At 39.2% G+C, this 19,523-nt stretch overlaps 4 protein-coding genes across 4 annotated transcripts; all 4 read right to left on the bottom strand.

The window, feature by feature from the left end:
• Nucleotides 1-3,241: 3,241 nt before the first annotated feature.
• On the bottom strand, nucleotides 3,242-4,540 carry LOC137796101 (odorant receptor 131-2-like). Its single transcript, XM_068593784.1, has 2 exons — nucleotides 4,388-4,540; nucleotides 3,242-4,066 (listed from the first exon to the last, which is right to left on the bottom strand). The coding sequence occupies exons 1-2, from the start codon at nucleotides 4,538-4,540 to the stop codon at nucleotides 3,242-3,244; spliced, it is 978 nt and encodes a 325-aa protein (XP_068449885.1).
• Nucleotides 4,541-8,554: 4,014 nt separating this feature from the next.
• LOC137796100 (odorant receptor 131-2-like) lies at nucleotides 8,555-9,997 on the bottom strand. Its single transcript, XM_068593783.1, has 2 exons — nucleotides 9,845-9,997; nucleotides 8,555-9,379 (listed from the first exon to the last, which is right to left on the bottom strand). The coding sequence occupies exons 1-2, from the start codon at nucleotides 9,995-9,997 to the stop codon at nucleotides 8,555-8,557; spliced, it is 978 nt and encodes a 325-aa protein (XP_068449884.1).
• Nucleotides 9,998-11,722: 1,725 nt separating this feature from the next.
• On the bottom strand, nucleotides 11,723-13,331 carry LOC137796099 (odorant receptor 131-2-like). Its single transcript, XM_068593782.1, has 3 exons — nucleotides 13,288-13,331; nucleotides 13,023-13,203; nucleotides 11,723-12,547 (listed from the first exon to the last, which is right to left on the bottom strand). The coding sequence occupies exons 2-3, from the start codon at nucleotides 13,173-13,175 to the stop codon at nucleotides 11,723-11,725; spliced, it is 978 nt and encodes a 325-aa protein (XP_068449883.1). The 5' UTR covers nucleotides 13,176-13,203; nucleotides 13,288-13,331.
• Nucleotides 13,332-16,953: 3,622 nt separating this feature from the next.
• LOC137796098 (odorant receptor 131-2-like) lies at nucleotides 16,954-18,405 on the bottom strand. Its single transcript, XM_068593780.1, has 2 exons — nucleotides 18,253-18,405; nucleotides 16,954-17,778 (listed from the first exon to the last, which is right to left on the bottom strand). The coding sequence occupies exons 1-2, from the start codon at nucleotides 18,403-18,405 to the stop codon at nucleotides 16,954-16,956; spliced, it is 978 nt and encodes a 325-aa protein (XP_068449881.1).
• Between the last annotated feature and the right edge of the window lie 1,118 nt (nucleotides 18,406-19,523).

Genomic DNA, 19,523 nt, shown 5'->3' with positions numbered 1-19,523 from the left:
CTATACAAACAATATAAAATGTATAAACTATATAAACTCTATAAACATTATAAACATTATGAACTTTATAAACTATACAAATAATATAAAATGTATAAACTATATAAACTCTTTAAACAAATTTAAACTTTAAAAACCTTATGAACTATATAAACTCTAGAAACTTTAGAAACTTTATAAACTATAGTCAAAAAAAACTCATGTCATTCAACATTATTTTAGTAAATTTCTCCAAATGAAAAATAAAATCTGCTCATCCTTAAACTTTTCGTTACACTTTAAACATGGCGGTCGTTTAAATTGTGATTATATGAATAAATCAATACCTGAGTCCAGGTGAGACCTGCAACACACGGACTACCTGAGTCCAGGTGAGACCTGCAACACACGGACTACCTGAGTCCAGGTGAGACCTGCAACACACGGACTACCTGAGTCCAGGTGAGACCTGCAACACACGGACTACCTGAGTCCAGGTGAGAGCCAAAGACGGGCCACCTGACGGAGGAGCTCTATAAGCATGCTCACGCCTCCTCCTCCTTCTGTGTCGAAGGAGGACCGAGCAACGCAAGCTTTTCATTGTCTGCAGTAACTGTCTGTCAGTTGTGCATCTGACAATCAAAACATCTTGAATTGTGAATCAGGAGGAGAAATAAAATGATTAAACATTCATCAATATTAATTAAAAATGATGAAAAAAAAAATGAACACATGAGGGATGTTTGTTGGTGTCTCGGCTCCAATGCAGCAGACTATGGAGAACATAACACTAGAACATCTCCACCACAGACTGGTAGAACATCTCCACAACAACAGACTGGTAGAACATCTCCACAACAGACTAGTAGAACATCTCCACAACAACAGACTGGTAGAACATCTCCACCACAGACTAGTAGAACATCTCCACCACAGACTGGTAGAACATCTCCACAACAGACTAGTAGAACATCTCCACAACAGACTAGTAGAACATCTCCACAACAGACTAGTAGAACATCTCCACAACAGACTAGTAGAACATCTCCACAACAACAGACTGGTAGAACATCTCCACCACAGACTGGTAGAACATCTCCACAACAGACTAGTGGAACATCTCCACAACAACAGACTGGTAGAACATCTCCACAACAGACTAGTAGAACATCTCCACAACAGACTAGTAGAACATCTCCACAACAACAGACTGGTAGAACATCTCCACAACAGACTGGTAGAACATCTCCACAACAGACTAGTGGAACATCTCCACAACAGACTAGTGGAACATCTCCACAACAACAGACTGGTAGAACATCTCCACCACAGACTAGTAGAACATCTCCACAACAGACTAGTGGGACATCTCCACAACAACAGACTGGTAGAACATCTCCACAACAGACTAGTGGGACATCTCCACTACAACAAACTGGTAGAACATCTCCACAACAGACTAGTAGAACATCTCCACAACAACAAACTGGTAGAACATCTCCACAACAACAGACTGGTAGAACATCTCCACAACAGACTAGTGGAACATCTCCACCACAGACTAGTAGAACATCTCCACAACAACAGACTAGTAGAACATCTCAACAACAGACTGGTAGAACATCTCCACAACAGACTAGTGGAACATCTCCACAACAACAGACTGGTAGAACATCTCCACCACAGACTAGTGGAACATCTCAACAACAGACTGGTAGAACATCTCCACAACAGACTAGTGGAACATCTCCACAACAACAGACTGGTAGAACATCTCCACCACAGACTGGTAGAACATCTCCACAACAACAGACTGGTAGAACATCTCCACAACAGACTAGTGGAACATCTCCACCACAGACTGGTAGAACATCTCCACAACAACAGACTGGTAGAACATCTCCACAACAGACTAGTGGAACATCTCCACAACAGACTGGTGAAACATTTCCACAACAGACTGGTAGAACATCTCCACCACAGACTGGTAGAACATCTCCACAACAACAGACTGGTAGAACATCTCCACAACAGACTAGTGGGACATCTCCACAACAACAGACTGGTAGAACATCTCCACAACAGACTGGTAGAACATCTCCACAACAAGGGCTGTGATTGGCCGAGCCCCACGTGCAAAGGTCATCAAAGTCCAACCCTTCTCTGGGAGCTTGGTTCCAGAGCCAGTGCTGTGGTACAATAGTAACACAAGATATATTCAACTAATGTATAATGATCTTTTATTATAGATAAAACTACCAGTTTACTTTTGGGACTTTCAATCAATTTTGATCGCATTACTTCTACTCGACACTTAAGTACTTCTTCAGTGCCAGTTGACATTAAAAGCACAATTAATAATTCACTGTTTTAGTTTATTTTGGAGCCATGGCTTGAAGCAGGTTTAATGTTATGCAATGTTAGGTTTGTAGGAAAAACAACTGAAGGTTGGTTTAGAGACCTGTTGTACTCTTCGCTCAGAGGAGTCCCATCTAACACTGACAGCTGGTGTTATGGGATTGTTTAGATTGGTAAACAAATGATCTTTCTAAAACAATATATACTGTACAGAATGAGACTCAGACAGAATAATAACATTGAAATCAGTGATAGAGGCTTGAAATAAAGATGCCATTCTTAAAGAAGGTCTGAACCGATGGACACAGATCGGCTTTATACAATTTATTTCCTCTTGTATATTTTATTTGTAAAGTATGAAATTCTATATAAAGTGACTAAGTGTAAGATTTAAAAAACAACAATAGATTTTAAAACGGCCCTTTGTCAACAATACAACCACAATCATTTCAATAAGTCAGCAAAGACAAATATTTAAAGAACAATATAAAAATGTTTTTTTCTGCATCAATGACAATAATAACAGCAGGTTTATCTCACAATGCTTAAAATGACATGAATGTAGTTTTATTATCCTTCAACTATGGTTCAAAAAAATTTGAAGGGTTTGATTCCTACCTTTTTAAAAGAGTTATTTCATTATTTACACATAGCTCAGCCTTCATCTGAACATTAAATCATTCTGGACATTTTACCTGTAAAATATTTATTCATAGTTACTCACTATTTTACAAAAACAAGCCTTCTTATAGTAAAAACTACAATAGCCTAAAGCCTAGACCAAGAGTTCCTAGTTCCAGTGTGTGTGTGTGTGTGTGTGTGTGTGTGTGTGTGTGTGTGTGTGTGTGTGTGTGTGTGTGTGTGGATGTTTGTGTATGTACGCGCACACACAAACATACATAGTCTAATACAACAACATGGATGTCACTACAGTTCTTGGTTTGATGCTTAATCTCACTGTGCACAGCAGATACTTTTTCAGATGCTGTCTAAATAATTTGTCTCGCAGCCCGTACACAATAGGACTGAGCAACCTGGGGAGGATCTGGACGATGATATATGAGACAAAGAATATATTTATATAATGTTCAGGGAAGCGATAGACCAGAGCATTTCTAATCAGATGGGCGATATAGGTGAACATACACAGCAGTAGCTGAAAGCCGTGCAGCAGGATGGTGTTCCTGGCCTTCTTTGCGTCTCCCTCAGCTGATTTAGATGCTTTAGCTGATTTAGCAGCTAAGAAGATCTTGATGTAAGTAAAAAGGAGCGTGAACCAAACACCAATCAAGTAAACCATGTAGGACACATCCCTCTTTTTCAAGTGGACAGGGTGACGGAACAGTTTATCCCTTGAACAAAACATGGTCGAATAAAATAACTCTACAGGCTCTGTAACCACAAGAAGAAAAACATCTGGAAGTATTGAAACTGCACTAGTGGCCCAAATCAAAGCAATCACAATGTATGTTCTCTTAATGGTACAGAGCTCAGCGTGTCGCAGTGGAAGACAAACAGCAACGTAACACTCTACGGCCATGAAAGCTAAATTTAATGGAGTGTTGAGGTTGGTGAAGACAGAAAGAATAATAAACACACAACACAAGGAAACATTAATTCTGTAGAAGATGTAACTCAAGACAAACAGGCTGATTGATGTCGTCAGCTGGATAATGTCGTTCACCACCAGATGGATGAAGAGGATGTAACGGGGATTCACATAAAATATCTGAACCAGGGAGAGAAAAACAAAGAAACAGACAGTTTAAACAACTCAATACTTAATAAACGTAATATATTCAAACCTATACATAAAATAAGCCTTTCTTGATCCCTAGGAAAATAAAAGAAATAAACTATAAGGGGCACATACAGATTAAATAAGAATGAAAGTAAAGATTAATAGTCCTTCAAGAGGAATATTTCAAGGCAAAACATGAATGTGTGGTATAATGTTACATCCACCAGATTAATATAAACAATGAAGTAATGATACCTGGCTGGCTAGCTGTGTACTAGACATATGATACACTGCATAGTGCATTCTGACCTGGTGTTTTCTGAAGGTGTGAATCAAAGAACCGTTGATATAGTTGATGACGAGACCAAGAGCCAGAACGATCACATTTTTGGCCACGACTGTGCTGTAGGAGTCTCGATACCTCGGAGTGGAGACGTTGTAGCCAGAAGACGATGAATTCATTGAGCTGATCTGAGGATCCTGCAAGCCTGTGAGGAACATTTCAAACATTTAAGTGTTAGTTACATCAAATGTTAACTGTTCATATGTTGATCTTATGAAACACATTTCCCACCTTAGCAGGAAGACTTTGGTTACCTATTTAATTCAAGCAATTCATTTATTGTTACTTTTTCGTCATTACTTTGTTTAGTTTTAACATCGTGTTGTTAAATTGTATATAGAAAGTTAGAAGTTAAAGTTGAGCACAATGCTTTCATGTAGTTATGAAAGATTGAAATATTGTAAACAACACTGTGATTAAAGGCTCCAGTTTCCACCTTCAGCACGCATGAAATGAGTGTGCGTAGGTTGCATCTCTTTTTATAGAGCAGCATCAGTGACGTGGCTGCTGTAAATGACTTCATCCAGTTACAATCAATGTTGTTTTGATCAACAAGCTCTATTGTCTTACTTCTGTATGCACCCTGGGATTTTATTTACATTTTAAAGTGCATCCATCCCATCCATTAACTTCCACTCATCTGTGGCCAGGTCGGAGGGCAGCAAGGTTTTCCCTGGAGGAGATAATGCAATGTCTCCAGCAAGTTTTGGGTCTAGCCGGGGGCCTTTTATTAGTTAGACTTGCCTGGAAAACCTCTACAAGGATGCGTCTAAGAGGATCCTGATCAGATCTTGAACCACCTCAGCTGGCCCCTTTTGACCCAAAAGAGCAGCGTCTCTTCTCCAAGATCCCTACGGATGTCTAAACTCCTCAGACTTTCTCAAAAGTGGAGGCCAGACTCCCAATGAAGGAAGTTCATTTTGTCTGTTTGTATCCACAATCTTATTCTTTCAGCCACTAACCAGAGCTTATGACCATAGCTGAGGGTCGGAACATAACTGGACTGGTGTATCGAGATCTTTGCCTTCGAGCCCAGCTCCCTCTTCACCACAAAAGTCTGGTACAATACCTGCATTATTGTTGATGGTGTTATGGACTGCCTTTCCCATCTCGTGGTCCATTTTTACCCCTTACCGGTGAACAAGACACTAAGATACTTGAATCGATAGAGAATCAGATGCTTGGACTTGGAATTACTGACTCATCCTGACCGCTTCCCACTGTCCTTCAAACCACCCCAGTGCTGCTGAAGGTCATATTCTAAACAAGCCAACAGAACCACATCCTTAGCAAAAGCACAAGTGCAATTCTAAGGTCCTCAAACTGAACACTCCTCCCCCTTGCTGCAGCTTAAGATCCGGTCAATGAAACTCACAAACAGGATTGGTGACCAAGGAAAACCCTTGCAGAGGCTAAGACATACTGGAAACTTGTTTAACTTTGTGCCGAATACCAGGACACAACTCTTTCATACAAGGTCCAAATGGCTTGCAGTAATGGCCTAGTTACCCCATATTCCTGTAATATGGCCCACAGGATTTCCCAGGACGGTCGTAGGTCTGGTCCAAGTCAACAATACACATGTAAACTGGATGGGCAAATTCCCATAACGCCTCCAACAAACCGACAAAGGTAAAGAGCTGGTCCGCTGGTCTGCTGATCCACGGCCAAGATGGGATCCACATTGTTGCACTTGGATCTGAGGTTTGACAATTGGTGCGAGCCTCCTTGCCAGCAAAATAAACAACGTAACAGAGTTAAAGCATCTTTCATGAATATGACAGAAACTATTCATATAATAAGTAGCATACGTATTCACCACGATCCAGATAACAATGATCCATGTCAGCAGAAGGAGATAGAGAGGAGGGGCATCAATAGGGCCACCACAGCAGAAGGTAGGAGGTAGGACCCGTTCCAGACACAGCTATGATTCATGGTAGGGGGTAGGACCAGCTTCAGTGATCCATGGAAACTTTAGGCAAGAAAGCACAGAGGCTCCCTGGAAGAAGTACAGTTAGTAATGTGCATTGAAGAGACATTAATTCATTCAGAAGGAGAGAGTTTGAAGAGGAGAGAAAGGAGCTCAGTTTATACTAAGATTTCCCCCAACAGTTTAGGTCTACAGCAGCACTTCAGACAAATTTGATAAGGGGGGTGGTAGCTCTCTGACGGAATCACAGGGTGAGTTGCTCTTGTGATCGCGAAACTCTGGCAACCCGCACCCGCCAGCCGACTCTCTGGACAACTTCCTCCCAGCTGCACCGCGGAGGGGAAAGGGCCCCCAGGGAACCGGGAAAGGGCGCCGGGCAGTCGGCCGGGACTCCGCAGAACGGCCCGGGAGCCGTTGGGACCAGCGGTCGGAAGGGTACGATTTTTCAAAAACGACCATGCGTTGCAATTCGGGTTATCAGTGGAACCTCGGTCAGCCACCAGGTGGCGAGTTTTGACAGACGACTGGGACAAATTCCTACAACCGGGGGTGTGCCCCTGGAATGGCAAGAATTGTCTCGGTTGGCTGGCTGCTGTCAAGGAATGACATTATGCCGGCAGTTGCATGGGCCATACATTTATGCCCATTGTCTAAACCCGAATGTTTGGGGTTGTCCTGGATGTCAGGTTTGAAAAATCTCTGGTCTGGATGCAGGTCTTGGTCCTGTAGGGGGGTTCCACATCCTTGTCTATACTCCAATGACAACTGCCAGCCCGTCACTCAAACAGGCCACGCCCCTTTGGAAACTATTGGTGCAACTTTACCAGTTCATGGTGGCTTATGCAGTAATGCAGGTCCTAGTCCTCTAGGGGGGTCCACATCACTTAGAGTGACCCAGGCAGCGTCACTCAAGTCCGGGTGCAGGTCTTGGTCCTCTAGGGCGGTCCACATCACTCAGAGTTACCCAGCCAAGTCCCACTGAGTCTGGGTCTGGTCTTGGTCCTGTGGGGTCCACATCACTCAGAGTTACCCAGCCAAGGCCCACTAAGTCTAGGTACAGAAGTTTCATATGTAGGGCTCAGCCTTAGAGATAGAGTAAGGAGCATGGACATCAGAAGGAAACTTGGAGATGAGGTGCTGCTCCGTAGCGTCAAAAGGAGTCGGCTGATGTGGGTTGGGCATCTCATCAGGATGCCTCCTGGAGGTTTTCTGGACACGTCCAACTGGTAGGAGGCCTCGGGGAAGACCCAGGACACGCTGGAGGGAATATATTCCCTGCTGGCCTGGGAATGCCTCAGGATCCTCCAGAATGAGCTGGGACATGTTTTGAGTGAGAGGGATATCTAGGTCAGCCTGTTGGGCCTGCCGCCACCGAGACCTGACCCTGGATGAGCAGATAAGGATCGATGGGTGGACTTCAAATACTGTTCTTTACTTTCCGGATTCTTTATGAATCCTGATGTTCAAAATATATGTTGTTGTTAAAAATAAGGTGAAATGTAACGTAGTACATTTATTAACGTGGTTTAATATTAGATTAATAACATCTTCATAAAAAGCTACTGAACAGAATAAGAGACACACAAAATAATGATCAAATACAAATATAGGTATTGAATCTTAATTCAAAGAAAAGATCACAGATAGTATTTAATGAACCTCATATGTAAATGTCCATTCGGCAACAACACAACCACAATTATTTTAATGTTTGCAGAAATGCAAATGAGGAACAATATTAACACATGTTGCAGTTTTATTATCTTATCTCCTGCACCAAGAAAGTTTTTGACTTGAAACTAAACAATTTCTTGTCATTTTGAATCATTATTTCTAAAGAGCACACCTTAAAAATCGTACTATTTACAGCACAAAATATTCTCTTCCAAATGTAATGAATCTGGGAATGGTGTCCCTGTAAATCATTTTCTGTAATCAAATCAGTATATTCAGAAAACCTTTAAATATAATCAATCAATTAATCATACATATCTTAAAATAGTTATAACAAACAGTTCACGAATTATTGTACATAAACGAGCTAACTTATGGTCATTAGTTTCAGTGTGTGTTTGTGTGTGTGTGTGTGTGTGTGTGTGTGTGTGTGTGTGTGTGTGTGTGTGTGTGTGTGTGTGTATGTATATAGACACACACTAACTAGACCTAGGGTTATACATACATACACACAAACATACATGTTCTAATACAGCAACATGGATGTCACTACATTTCTTGGTTTGATGCTTGATCTCACTGTGCACAGCAGATACTTTTTCAGATGCTGTCTAAATAAATTGTCTCGCAGCCCGTACACAATAGGACTGAGCAACCTGGGGAGGATCTGGACGATGATATACAAGACAAAGATTATATTTATATAATGTTCAGGGAAGCGATAGACCAGAGCATTTCTAATCAGATGGGCGATATAGGTAAACATACACAGCAGGAGCTGAAAGCCGTGCAGCAGGATGGTGTTCCTGGCCTTCTTTGCGTCTCCCTCAGCTGATTTAGATGCTTTAGCTGATTTAGCAGCTAAGAAGATCTTGATGTAAGTAAAAAGGAGCGTGAGCCAAACACCAATCAAGTAAACCATGTAGGACACATCCATCTTTTTCAAGTGGATAGGGTGACGGAACAGTTTGTTCCTCATACAAAACATGGTCGAATAAAATAACTCTACAGGCTCTGTAACCACAAGAATAAAAACATCTGGAAGTATTGAAACTGCACTCATGGCCCAAATCAAAGCAATCACAATGTATGTTCTCTTAATGGTACAGAGCTCAGCGTGTCGCAGTGGAAGACAAACAGCAATGTAACACTCTACGGCCATGAAAGCTAAATTTAATGGAGTGTTGAGGTTGGTGAAGACAGAAAGAATAATAAACACACAACACAAGGAAACATTAATTCTGTAGAAGATGTAACTTAAGAGAAACAGGCCAATTGTTGTCGTCAGCTGGATCATGTCGTTCACCACCAGGTGGATGAAGAGGATGTAACGGGGATTCACATAAAATATCTGAACCAGGGAAAAAAAAAAAGAATCAGCCAGTTTAAACAATTTGTACAGATAATGGATAAGAATAAACAATGAGGGCTACATACAAATTAAATAAGAATGAAAGTAAAGATTAATAATCCTTCATAAGGAATAGTTCAAGGCAAAACATGATTGTGCGGTATGATGTTGCATCCACCAAAATAATGATACCTGGCTGTCTCGCTGTGTACTGGACATGTGAACAGTGCATAGTGTAACTTAACAGTAACACATTAACAAAGTGCCTTACAAAATGAATGCTATTAATGACATTTGTGATGTGTGTTCTAACACTAAAAACACCAGATTTCTACATTTTATTATACAGTACTGATACTCACCATTTGTCTGTATTAGTATACAGATGTATAAAGAGATATCGTACATGAAGTAATAACACAGTTGAACATATTAACTTATTAACCAGTGCTAAACGATTCTGACCTGGTGTTTTCTGAAGGTGTGAATCAAAGAACCGTTGATATAGTTGATGATGAGACCAAGAGCCAGAACTATCACATTTTTGGCCACGACTGTGCTGTAGGAGTCTCGATAACTCGGAGTGGAGACGTTGTAGCCAGAAGACGATGAATTCATTGAGCTGATCTGAGGATCCTGCAAGCCTCTGAGGAACATTTCAAACATTTAAGTGTTAGTTACATCAAATGTTAACTGTTCATATGTTAATCTTACAAAACATAATTCCCACCTTAGCAGGAATACTTTGGTTACCTATTTAAGGGAGAATACAATAAATCTTTAAGCAATGTTTAGTTTTATCATCTTGTTGTTAAATTTTATCCTGAAATTCAGAAGTTAAAGTTGAACATAATGCTTCCATATAGTTACAAAAGATTGAAATATTGTAAACAACACCGTGATGAGAGGCTCCAGTTTCCACCTTCACCACTCATGAAATGAGTGAGCACAGGCTGCATCTCTTTTTATAGAGCAGCACCAGTGACGTGGCTGCTGTGAATCACTTCATCCAGATACAATGATGGAGAAAAGCTGGGCCCTATTCCACGTACGTGGTTCACTGATATAATCTGGATAATGTCCAGGATAAGATGACGTAGATCTGGATTTTCGGTTTCACGAAGCCAGTTTAGATCAGTCACCATAGCAACACATCGAAATCGCCTAACCTGGTCGGGAGCAGGTTAACTGAAAGTTCACTGGATAAGATGACCACTCCCACCGGACAAAACGCAGCTCCCTTCCTCATTGATGAAGGAGCGATATTCTCACATCATGATGACGTCATATGAGCGCTATCGATTCTGCACACAAGGACTCATTTATTTACGAGACTTTCTGGAGCCGGACATTGAACACCGGCGCAGCCGAGCGCTGTGCGTCCTCACATAATGTACACAACAAAAAGAGAGCATGGCACAGCTCGCTTTTTTTTGCGAGTGATACACGTTTGTGTCCGCGATGCGGAGAACATGGTGAAAGCCGCTGCATGCCGTGCTGCTCATAACGTTTATTTAGCGCTTAATAAACTTATGGATGTGTTGAAAGCACTTATACTTATATGACAGTCATTAGTACACGATACATGTCATTACTGTAGAACACGATGAATGTGGACTCATGATAACAATACTTATCCTTGTTTCAACTGATTGAATTGATGATTATGAGTATTCATACTGATCCGCCCATATACATATTCAAACTCCTAGTTATATGGTAATCTAAACACACATAGGTTACATGAATATACGCATAGTTCATGATACATACGTGCATACAGTACATATATCCTCATAAGTATATATTAATTTGTATACTACTGCCAGCAGGCACATTTAAATAAATATAATCTGATTGATTTGGGTGATGAGGCACTTAAAATTAGCAGATACATTTTATTTTGTTTGACACATTTACTTGTCTGATATTTCTGCACTGACTCGTGTTACGCGGCGTTACGCTGCATTCACAACAGGAAGTGTTGCGAATATTCGCTCTGCTTGAATGTGAAGCACCATTAGATTTTACCATGATTATGGACTTAAATTCATCACACGTAGTCATGATCAACTTCTGCTCATCGACAGGGAAAAGAGACGCTTTTTCTCTGAGTTTATTTGTCATTTTTTTACATATCTTAAAATAGTTACAACAAACACTTCACAAATTATTGTACATAAATGAGCTAACCTATGGTCATTAGTTTCGGTTTGTGTCTGTGTGTGTGTGTGTGTGTGTGTGTGTGTGTGTGTGTGTGTGTGTGTATGTATATAGACAAACACTAACTTGACCTCGGGTTATATGTATATTTATACACAGACATACACAAACATACATAGTCTAATACAACAACATGGATGTCACTACAGTTCTTGGTTTGATGCTTAATCTCACTGTGCACAGCAGATACTTTTTCAGATGCTGTCTAAATAAATTGTCTCGCAGCCCGTACACAATAGGACTGAGCAACCTGGGGAGGATCTGGACGATGATATACGAGGCAAAGAATATATTTATATAATGTTCAGGGAAGCGATAGACCAGAGCATTTCTAATCAGATAGGCGACGTAGGTGAACATACACAGCAGTAGCTGAAAGCCATGCAGCAGGATGGTGTTCCTGGCCTTCTTTGCGTCTCCCTCAGCTGATTTAGATGCTTTAGCTGATTTAGCAGCTAAGAAGATTTTAATGTAAGTAAAAAGGAGCGTGAGCCAAACACCAATCAAGTAAACCATGTAGGACACATCCCTCTTTTTCAAGTGGATAGGGTGACGGAACAGTTTATCCCTTGAACAAAACATGGTCGAATAAAATAACTCTACAGGCTCTGTCACCACAAGAATAAAAACATCTGTCAGTATTGAAACTGCACTAGTGGCCCAAATCAAAGCAATCACAATGTATGTTCTCTTAATGGTACAGAGCTCAGCGTGTCGCAGTGGAAGACAAACAGCAACGTAACACTCTACGGCCATGAAAGCTAAATTTAATGGAGTGTTAAGGGTGGTGAACATAGAAAGAGTAATAAACACACAACACAAGGACACGTTCATTGTGTAGAAGATGTAACTTAAGACAAACAGGCCGATGGATGTTGTCAGCTGGATCATGTCGTTCACCACCAGGTGGATGAAGAGGATGTAACGGGGATTCACATAAAATATCTGAACCAGGAAGAGAAAAAGAAAGAAACAGACAGTTTTAAAACTCATAGAGATAATGAGTAAGAATAAACAAGAAGGGACATATACAAATTAAATAAGAATGAAAGTAAAGATTAATAATCCTTGAGAAGGAATATTTCAAGGCAAAACATGATTGTGTTGTATACTGTTGCATCCACCAGATTAATATATACAATAAAGTAATGATACCTGGCTGTGTACTAGACATATGATACAGTGCATAGTGTAATTTAACAGTAACACATTAACAAAGTGCCTTACAAAATGAATACTATGAGTGCTATAGTGTTATGTGTTATAACAATAAATACACCAGATTTCTATATTTTATTATACAGTAATGATACTCACCATTTGTCTGTATTAGTATACAGATGTATAAACAGATATTGTACATGAAGTAATAACACAGTTGAACATATTAACTTATTAACCAGTGCTAAACGATTCTGACCTGGTGTTTTCTGAAGGTGTGAATCAAAGAACCGTTGATATAGTTGATGATGAGACCAAGAGCCAGAACGATCACATTTTTGGCCACGACTGTGCTGTAGGAGTCTCGATAACTCGGAGTGGAGACGTTGTAGCCAGAAGACGATGAATTCATTGAGCTGATCTGAGGATCCTGCAAGCCTCTGAGGAACATTTTAAACAGTTAAGTGTTAGTTACATCAAATGTTAACTGTTCATACGTTAATCTTACAAAACATAATTCCCACCTTAGCAGGACTACTTTGGTTGCCTAATTAAGGGAGAATACAATAAATCTTCAAGCAATGTTTAGTTTTATCATCTTGTAAAATTTTATCCAGAAATTTAGAAGTTAAAGTTGAACATAATGCTTCCATATAGTTATAAAAGATTGAAATATTGTAAACAACACCGTGATAAAAGGCTCCAGTTTCCACCTTCACCACTCATGGAATGAGTGAGCACAGGCTGCATCTCTTTTTATAGAGCAGCATCAGTGACGTGGCTGCTGTGAATCACTTCATCCAGATACAATGATGGAGAAAAGCTGGGCCCTATTCCACGTACGTGGTTCACTGATATAATCTGGATAATTTCCAGGATAAAATGACGTAGATCTGGATTTTCGATTTCACGAAGCCAGTTTAGATCAGTCACCATAGCAACACATCGAAATCGCCTAACCTGGTCGGGAGCTGCTTCAACTGATTGAATTTATGCACTGTAAAAAATGGCTGTGAAATCGACAGTAATTTACTGTGTTTGTGAGCAGTAACTTACTGTAAACTATTTTCACAGTAAAATACTGTGTATTCACTCAAATATTACAGTAGTCCAAGTTTACTGTCAAATTCACAGTAGTAAATGTTGTACTGTATAAAAACACAGTAACACAAAATGTACTGTTGAAAATCACAGTGACCTATTATCTACTGTGAAAATCACTGCAACACAAAAGGTACAGTATACATTTACAGTAAATATTAATCTACTGTAGAAGATCACTGTAGCCAGAAAAGTACTGTGGATATTCACAGTAACCATTAAAGTACTGTAGGGAATCACAGTAACTAAGAATGCACTGTAAATATCACTGTAACCCAAAAAGTACTGTATAAGACTGCAGTAGCTAATAATCTAGTGTATAAGATTACAGTAGCTAATAATCTACTGTAGAAAATCACTGTACCCACAAAGTACTGTGGACACTCACAGTAAACAACAATGTACTGTAATAAATCACTGTACCTGACAGAGTACTGTAGATAATAACAGTAACAAGGAACCAACTGTAAAATTCACTGTAACCCCAAAAGTACTGTATAATATTACAGTAACTATGAACCTACTGTACAATTCACTGTAACCTCAAAAGTACACAGTAAAATCCACAGTGTTAAATATTCTGCCATTTATTTACTGTTATTTACTTTATTTAGCTCATAGTTATCTACTGTGTTTTCTTTTACAGTAAGTTACTTGTCAATGGCGGCCAGTTATTTACTGTGACTTAGCTCATAGGTATTTACTGTGTTTTGTTTTTACAGTAAGTTACTTGTCAATGGCTGCCAGTTAGTTACTGTGATTTAGCTCATAGTTAACTACTGTGTGTTTTTTTACAGTAAGTTACTTGTCAATGGCTGCCAGTTGTTTACTGTGATTTAGCTCATATGTATTTACTGTGTTTTGTTTTTACAGTAAGTTACTTGTCAATGGCTGCCAGTTAGTTAATTTGATTTAGCTTATAGTTAACTACTGTGTTTTGTTTTTACAGTAAGTTACTTGTCAATGGCTGCCAGTTATTTACTGTGATTTAGCTCATAGTTAATTACTGTGTTTTGTTTTTACAGTAAGTTACTTGTCAATGGCTGCCAGTTATTTACTGTGATTTAGCTTATAGTTAATTACTGTGTTTTGTTTTTACAGTAAGTTACTTGTCAATGGCTGCCAGTTAGTTACTGTGATTTAGCTCATAGTTAACTACTGTACTTTTTTTACAGTAAGTTACTTGTCAATGGCTGCCATTTATTTACTGTGATTTAGCTCATAGGTATTTACCGTGTTTTGTTTTTACAGTAAGTTACTTGTCAATGGCTGCCAGTTAGTTACTGTGATTTAGCTCATAGTTAACTACTGTGTTTTTTTACAGTAAGTTACTTGTCAATGGCTGCCAGTTATTTACTGTGATTTAGCTCATAGTTAATTACTGTATTTTTTTTACAGTAAGTTACTTGTCAATGGCTGCCAGTTATTTACTGTGATTTAGCTTATAGTTAATTAAGTGATTGCTCAGATTCCAGTCTTTCAAAGGTGCAAAGCTCCTCAGTTAAAGTCACAAACTTTTTGAGACTTGGTGGGCACATTGCACTGGATGCCTGAAATGAGTCCCTATTATCACAAGTCTGCAACTGTCAATGTACTAGTCACACTGAGGGGACAGTGGTGGAACATAAGGGCTCAAACCTGGGTAAACAAACCTACCAAGAAACCCCTCGAGAACTCGTGACACTGGGGGAACAGTGAGTGACAATAGCGGAACATAAGGGCCCAAGAGACTCGTGGAGAACCAGACTTACCTCTGGAGGTCACCCCCAACCCTCTTGACTCCCTGACCCACCCAGTTTCGTGCCCCTGGTACTCTAAAAGAAGAGACTGACACTGGGGATATTGACTGACATTGGGGTTAATTAAGTACGGTACTTGAGAATAAGAGACACCGTGGATACTAATTGACATTTTGGTTCTTACAGTATAGTCCAGTGAAATAACAAACACTGGGGATACTAACTGACATTTGGGTTATTCCTGTATAGTATCATAGAATAAGAGACACAAAGGATACCAACTGAAACTTGGATTAATACAGTAAGGTACTTCATAATTGAAGAAACAAGGGATACTAACTGACATTTGTGTTAGTAAATAAACACATCCCCGGTGTCTGACAGTCACCCTTATGTCAATAAGCATTAAAAAAAGATAATGTAGCCACCAGGAACCTTTTTTTGACTATGTAATGCTGTTGTCTGTCTGTGTAATGCTGTTGACCTGATCCTGGATGAGAAGATAGGGATCGATGGGTGGCCTTCAAATACTGTTCTTTACTTTCTGAATTCTTTTTGAATCCTGATATTCAAAATATATGTTGTTGTTAATAATATGGTGAAATGTAACGCAGTACATTTATTAAAGTACTGTACTATAGTGCAACTTTCCAGATAAAGGAAAGTTAATTGAAGGATGGATGGTGAAACATTTTTCATTTCAAAATTGGTTCATTTGGTTTAATATTAGATTAAAAAACATCTTCCCAAAAAGCTACTGAACGGAGTAAGAGACACACAAATATGATCAAAAACGAATATAGATATTGAATCTTAATTCAAAGAAAAGATCACAGATAGTATTGAATTAATCTCATATGTAAATGTACATTCTGCAAAAAAACAACCACAATCGGTTTAATGTTTGCAGACACGCAAATGAGGAACGATGTTAAAACATGTTGCAGTTTTATTATCTTATATCCTGCTCTAAGAAAGTTTTTGAGTTAAAACTAAACAACTTTTGTCATTTTGAATCATTATTGCTAAAGATCACACCATAAAATCGTAATATTTACATCACAAAATATTCTCCGCCAAATGTAATGAACCTGGAAATGGTGTCCTTGTAAATAATTTTTTTGTAATCAAGTTAGTATATTCAGAAAATGTTTAATTATAATCAATCAATTAATCATACATATCTTAAAATAGTTATAACAAACACTTCACGAATTACTGTACATAAATGAGCTCACTTATGGTCATTAGTTTCAGTGTGTGTTTGTGTGTGCGTATGTATATAGACACACACTAACTAGACCTAGGGTTATACGTATATATGCACAAACACACACAAACATACATAGTCTAATACAACAACATGGATGTCACTACAGTTCTTGGTTTGATGCTTAATCTCACTGTGCACAGCAGATACTTTTTCAGATGCTGTCTAAATAAATTGTCTCGCAGCCCGTACACAATAGGACTGAGCAACCTGGGGAGGATCTGGACGATGATATACGAGACAAATAATATATTTATATAATGTTCAGGGAAGCGATAGACCAGAGCATTTTTAATCAGATGGGCGACATAGGTAAACATACACAGCAGTAGCTGAAAGCCATGCAGCAGGATGGTGTTCCTGGCCTTCTTTGCGTCTCCCTCAGCTGATTTCGATGCTTTAGCTGATTTAGCAGCGAAAAAGATCTTGATGTAAGTAAAAAGGAGCGTGAGCCAAACACCAATCAAGTAAACCATGTAGGACACATCCCTCTTTTTCAAGTGGATAGGGTGACGGAACAGTTTGTTCCTCATACAAAACATGGTCGAATAAAATAACTCTACAGGCTCTGTAACCACAAGAATAAAAACATCTGTCAGTATTGAAACTGCACTCGTGGCCCAAATCAAAGCAATCACAATGTATGTTCTCTTAATGGTACAGAGCTCAGCGTGTCGCAGTGGGAGACAAACAGCAACGTAACACTCTACGGCCATGAAAGCTAAATTTAATGGAGAGTTCAGAGTAGTGAAGACGGAAAGGATAATAAACACAAAACAAAGGGAAACATTAATTCTGTAGAAGATGTAACTAAAGACAAACAGGCCAATTGTTGTCGTCAGCTGGATCATGTCGTTCACCACCAGGTGGATGAAGAGGACGTAACGGGGATTCACATAAAATATCTGAAGCAGGAAGAGAAAAAAAAGAATCAGCCAGTTTAAACAATTTGTACAGAAATGGATAAGAATAAACAATAAGGGGCTTTTACAAATTAAATAAGAATGAAAGTAAAGATTAATAATTCTTTAGGAGGAATAGTTCAAGGCAAAACATGATTGTGTGGTATAATGTTTCATCCACCAAATTAATATATACGATGAAGTAATGATACCTTGCTGTGTACTAGACATATGATACAGTGCATAGTGTAATTTAACAGTAACACATTAACAAAGTGCCTTACAAAATGAAAGCTATAAGTGCTATGGTGTTATGTGTTATAACAATAAATACACCAGATTTCTATATTTTATTATACAGTGATGATACTCACCATTTGTCTGTATTAGTATATAGATGTATAAACAGATATTGTACATGAAGTAATAACACAGTTGAACATATTAACTTATTAACCAGTGCTAAACGATTCTGACCTGGTGTTTTCTGAAGGTGTGAATCAAAGAACCGTTGATATAGTTGATGATGAGACCAAGAGCCAGAACTATCACATTTTTGGCCACGACTGTGCTGTAGGAGTCTTGATACCTCAGAGTGGAGACGTTGTAGCCAGAAGACGATGAATTCATTGAGCTGATCTGAGGATCCTGCAAGCCTCTGAGGAACATTTCAAACATTTAAGTGTTAGTTACATTAAATGTTAACTGTTCATCTTACAAAACATAATTGCCACCTTAGCAGGAATACTTTGGTTACCTATTTAAGGGAGAATACAATAAATCTTCAAGCAATTCACTCCTTGTTACTTTTTCATCGTTACTTTGTTTAGGTTTAACATCTTGTTGTTAAATTGTATTTTAAAAATATAAAAGATAATATAAAATATATAAGATTGAAATATTAAAAACAACACTGTGATAAAAGGCTCCAGTTTCCTCCTTCAGCCCTTTTGAAATGAGTGTGCGTAGGTTGCATCCCTTTTTATAGAGCAGCATCAGTGATGTGGCTGCTGTAAATGACTTCATTCAGATACAATTATGGAGAAAAGCTGTTGTTTCAATGTTGTTTTGATCAACATGCTCTATTTTCATGCTTCTTTATGCACCACTGCACTTTATTTACATTTTAATGTGCATCCATCCCATCCATTAACTTCCACTTATCTCTGGCCGGGTCACAGGACAACAGGCTTGGGAGACTTTTCCAGATGTCCTTTTCTCCAGCAACACTCCACCTAGGGGACCACAGAGCTTTCTCTGGTAAGAGAAGATCATGCAATGTCTCCAGCAAGTTTTGGGTCTAGCCGGGGGCCTTTTATCAGTTGGACATGCCTGGAAAACCTCTAAAAGGATGCGTCTAAGAGGATCCTGATCAGATCTTGATCCACCTCAGCTGGCCCCTTTTGACCCAAAAGAGCAGCGTCTCTTTTCCAAGATCCCTCCGGATGTCTGAGCTCCTCAGACTTTCTCAAAAGTGGAGGCCAGACTCCCAACGAAGGAAGTTCATTTTAGCTGTTTGTATCCACAATCTCATTCTTTCAGTCGATAACCAGAGCTTATGACCATAGCTGAGGGTCGAAACATAGACCGACTGGTGTATCGAGATCTTTTTGACTTCTAGCCCAGCTCCCTCTTCACCGCAAAAGTCCGGTACAATACCTGCATTATTGTTGATGGTGGTATGGACTGCCTTTCCTATCTTACGGTTCATTTTACCCCTTACTGATGAACAAGACCCTGAGATTCTT

The sequence above is a fragment of the Clinocottus analis genome, unplaced genomic scaffold (assembly GCF_023055335.1).
Source record: "Clinocottus analis isolate CAN_PGR_092001 unplaced genomic scaffold, fCliAna1.0.p SCAF_3, whole genome shotgun sequence".
NCBI classification, from domain to species: Eukaryota; Metazoa; Chordata; class Actinopteri; order Perciformes; family Cottidae; genus Clinocottus; species Clinocottus analis.
This window is presented reverse-complemented; position numbering and strand designations above follow the sequence as displayed.

Excerpts from the sequence above, each read along its gene's own strand:
- LOC137796101 (XM_068593784.1), bottom strand. The coding sequence starts at position 4,540 with ATGAATTCATCGTCTTCTGGCTACAACGTCTCCACTCCGAGGTATCGA. Across the intron at positions 4,067-4,387 it reads ACACCTTCAGAAAACACCAG|ATATTTTATGTGAATCCCCG; the intron begins GTCAGAATGCAC and ends TCCCTGGTTCAG.
- LOC137796100 (XM_068593783.1), bottom strand. The coding sequence starts at position 9,997 with ATGAATTCATCGTCTTCTGGCTACAACGTCTCCACTCCGAGTTATCGA. Across the intron at positions 9,380-9,844 it reads ACACCTTCAGAAAACACCAG|ATATTTTATGTGAATCCCCG; the intron begins GTCAGAATCGTT and ends TCCCTGGTTCAG.
- LOC137796099 (XM_068593782.1), bottom strand. The coding sequence starts at position 13,175 with ATGAATTCATCGTCTTCTGGCTACAACGTCTCCACTCCGAGTTATCGA. Across the intron at positions 12,548-13,022 it reads ACACCTTCAGAAAACACCAG|ATATTTTATGTGAATCCCCG; the intron begins GTCAGAATCGTT and ends TTCCTGGTTCAG.
- LOC137796098 (XM_068593780.1), bottom strand. The coding sequence starts at position 18,405 with ATGAATTCATCGTCTTCTGGCTACAACGTCTCCACTCTGAGGTATCAA. Across the intron at positions 17,779-18,252 it reads ACACCTTCAGAAAACACCAG|ATATTTTATGTGAATCCCCG; the intron begins GTCAGAATCGTT and ends TTCCTGCTTCAG.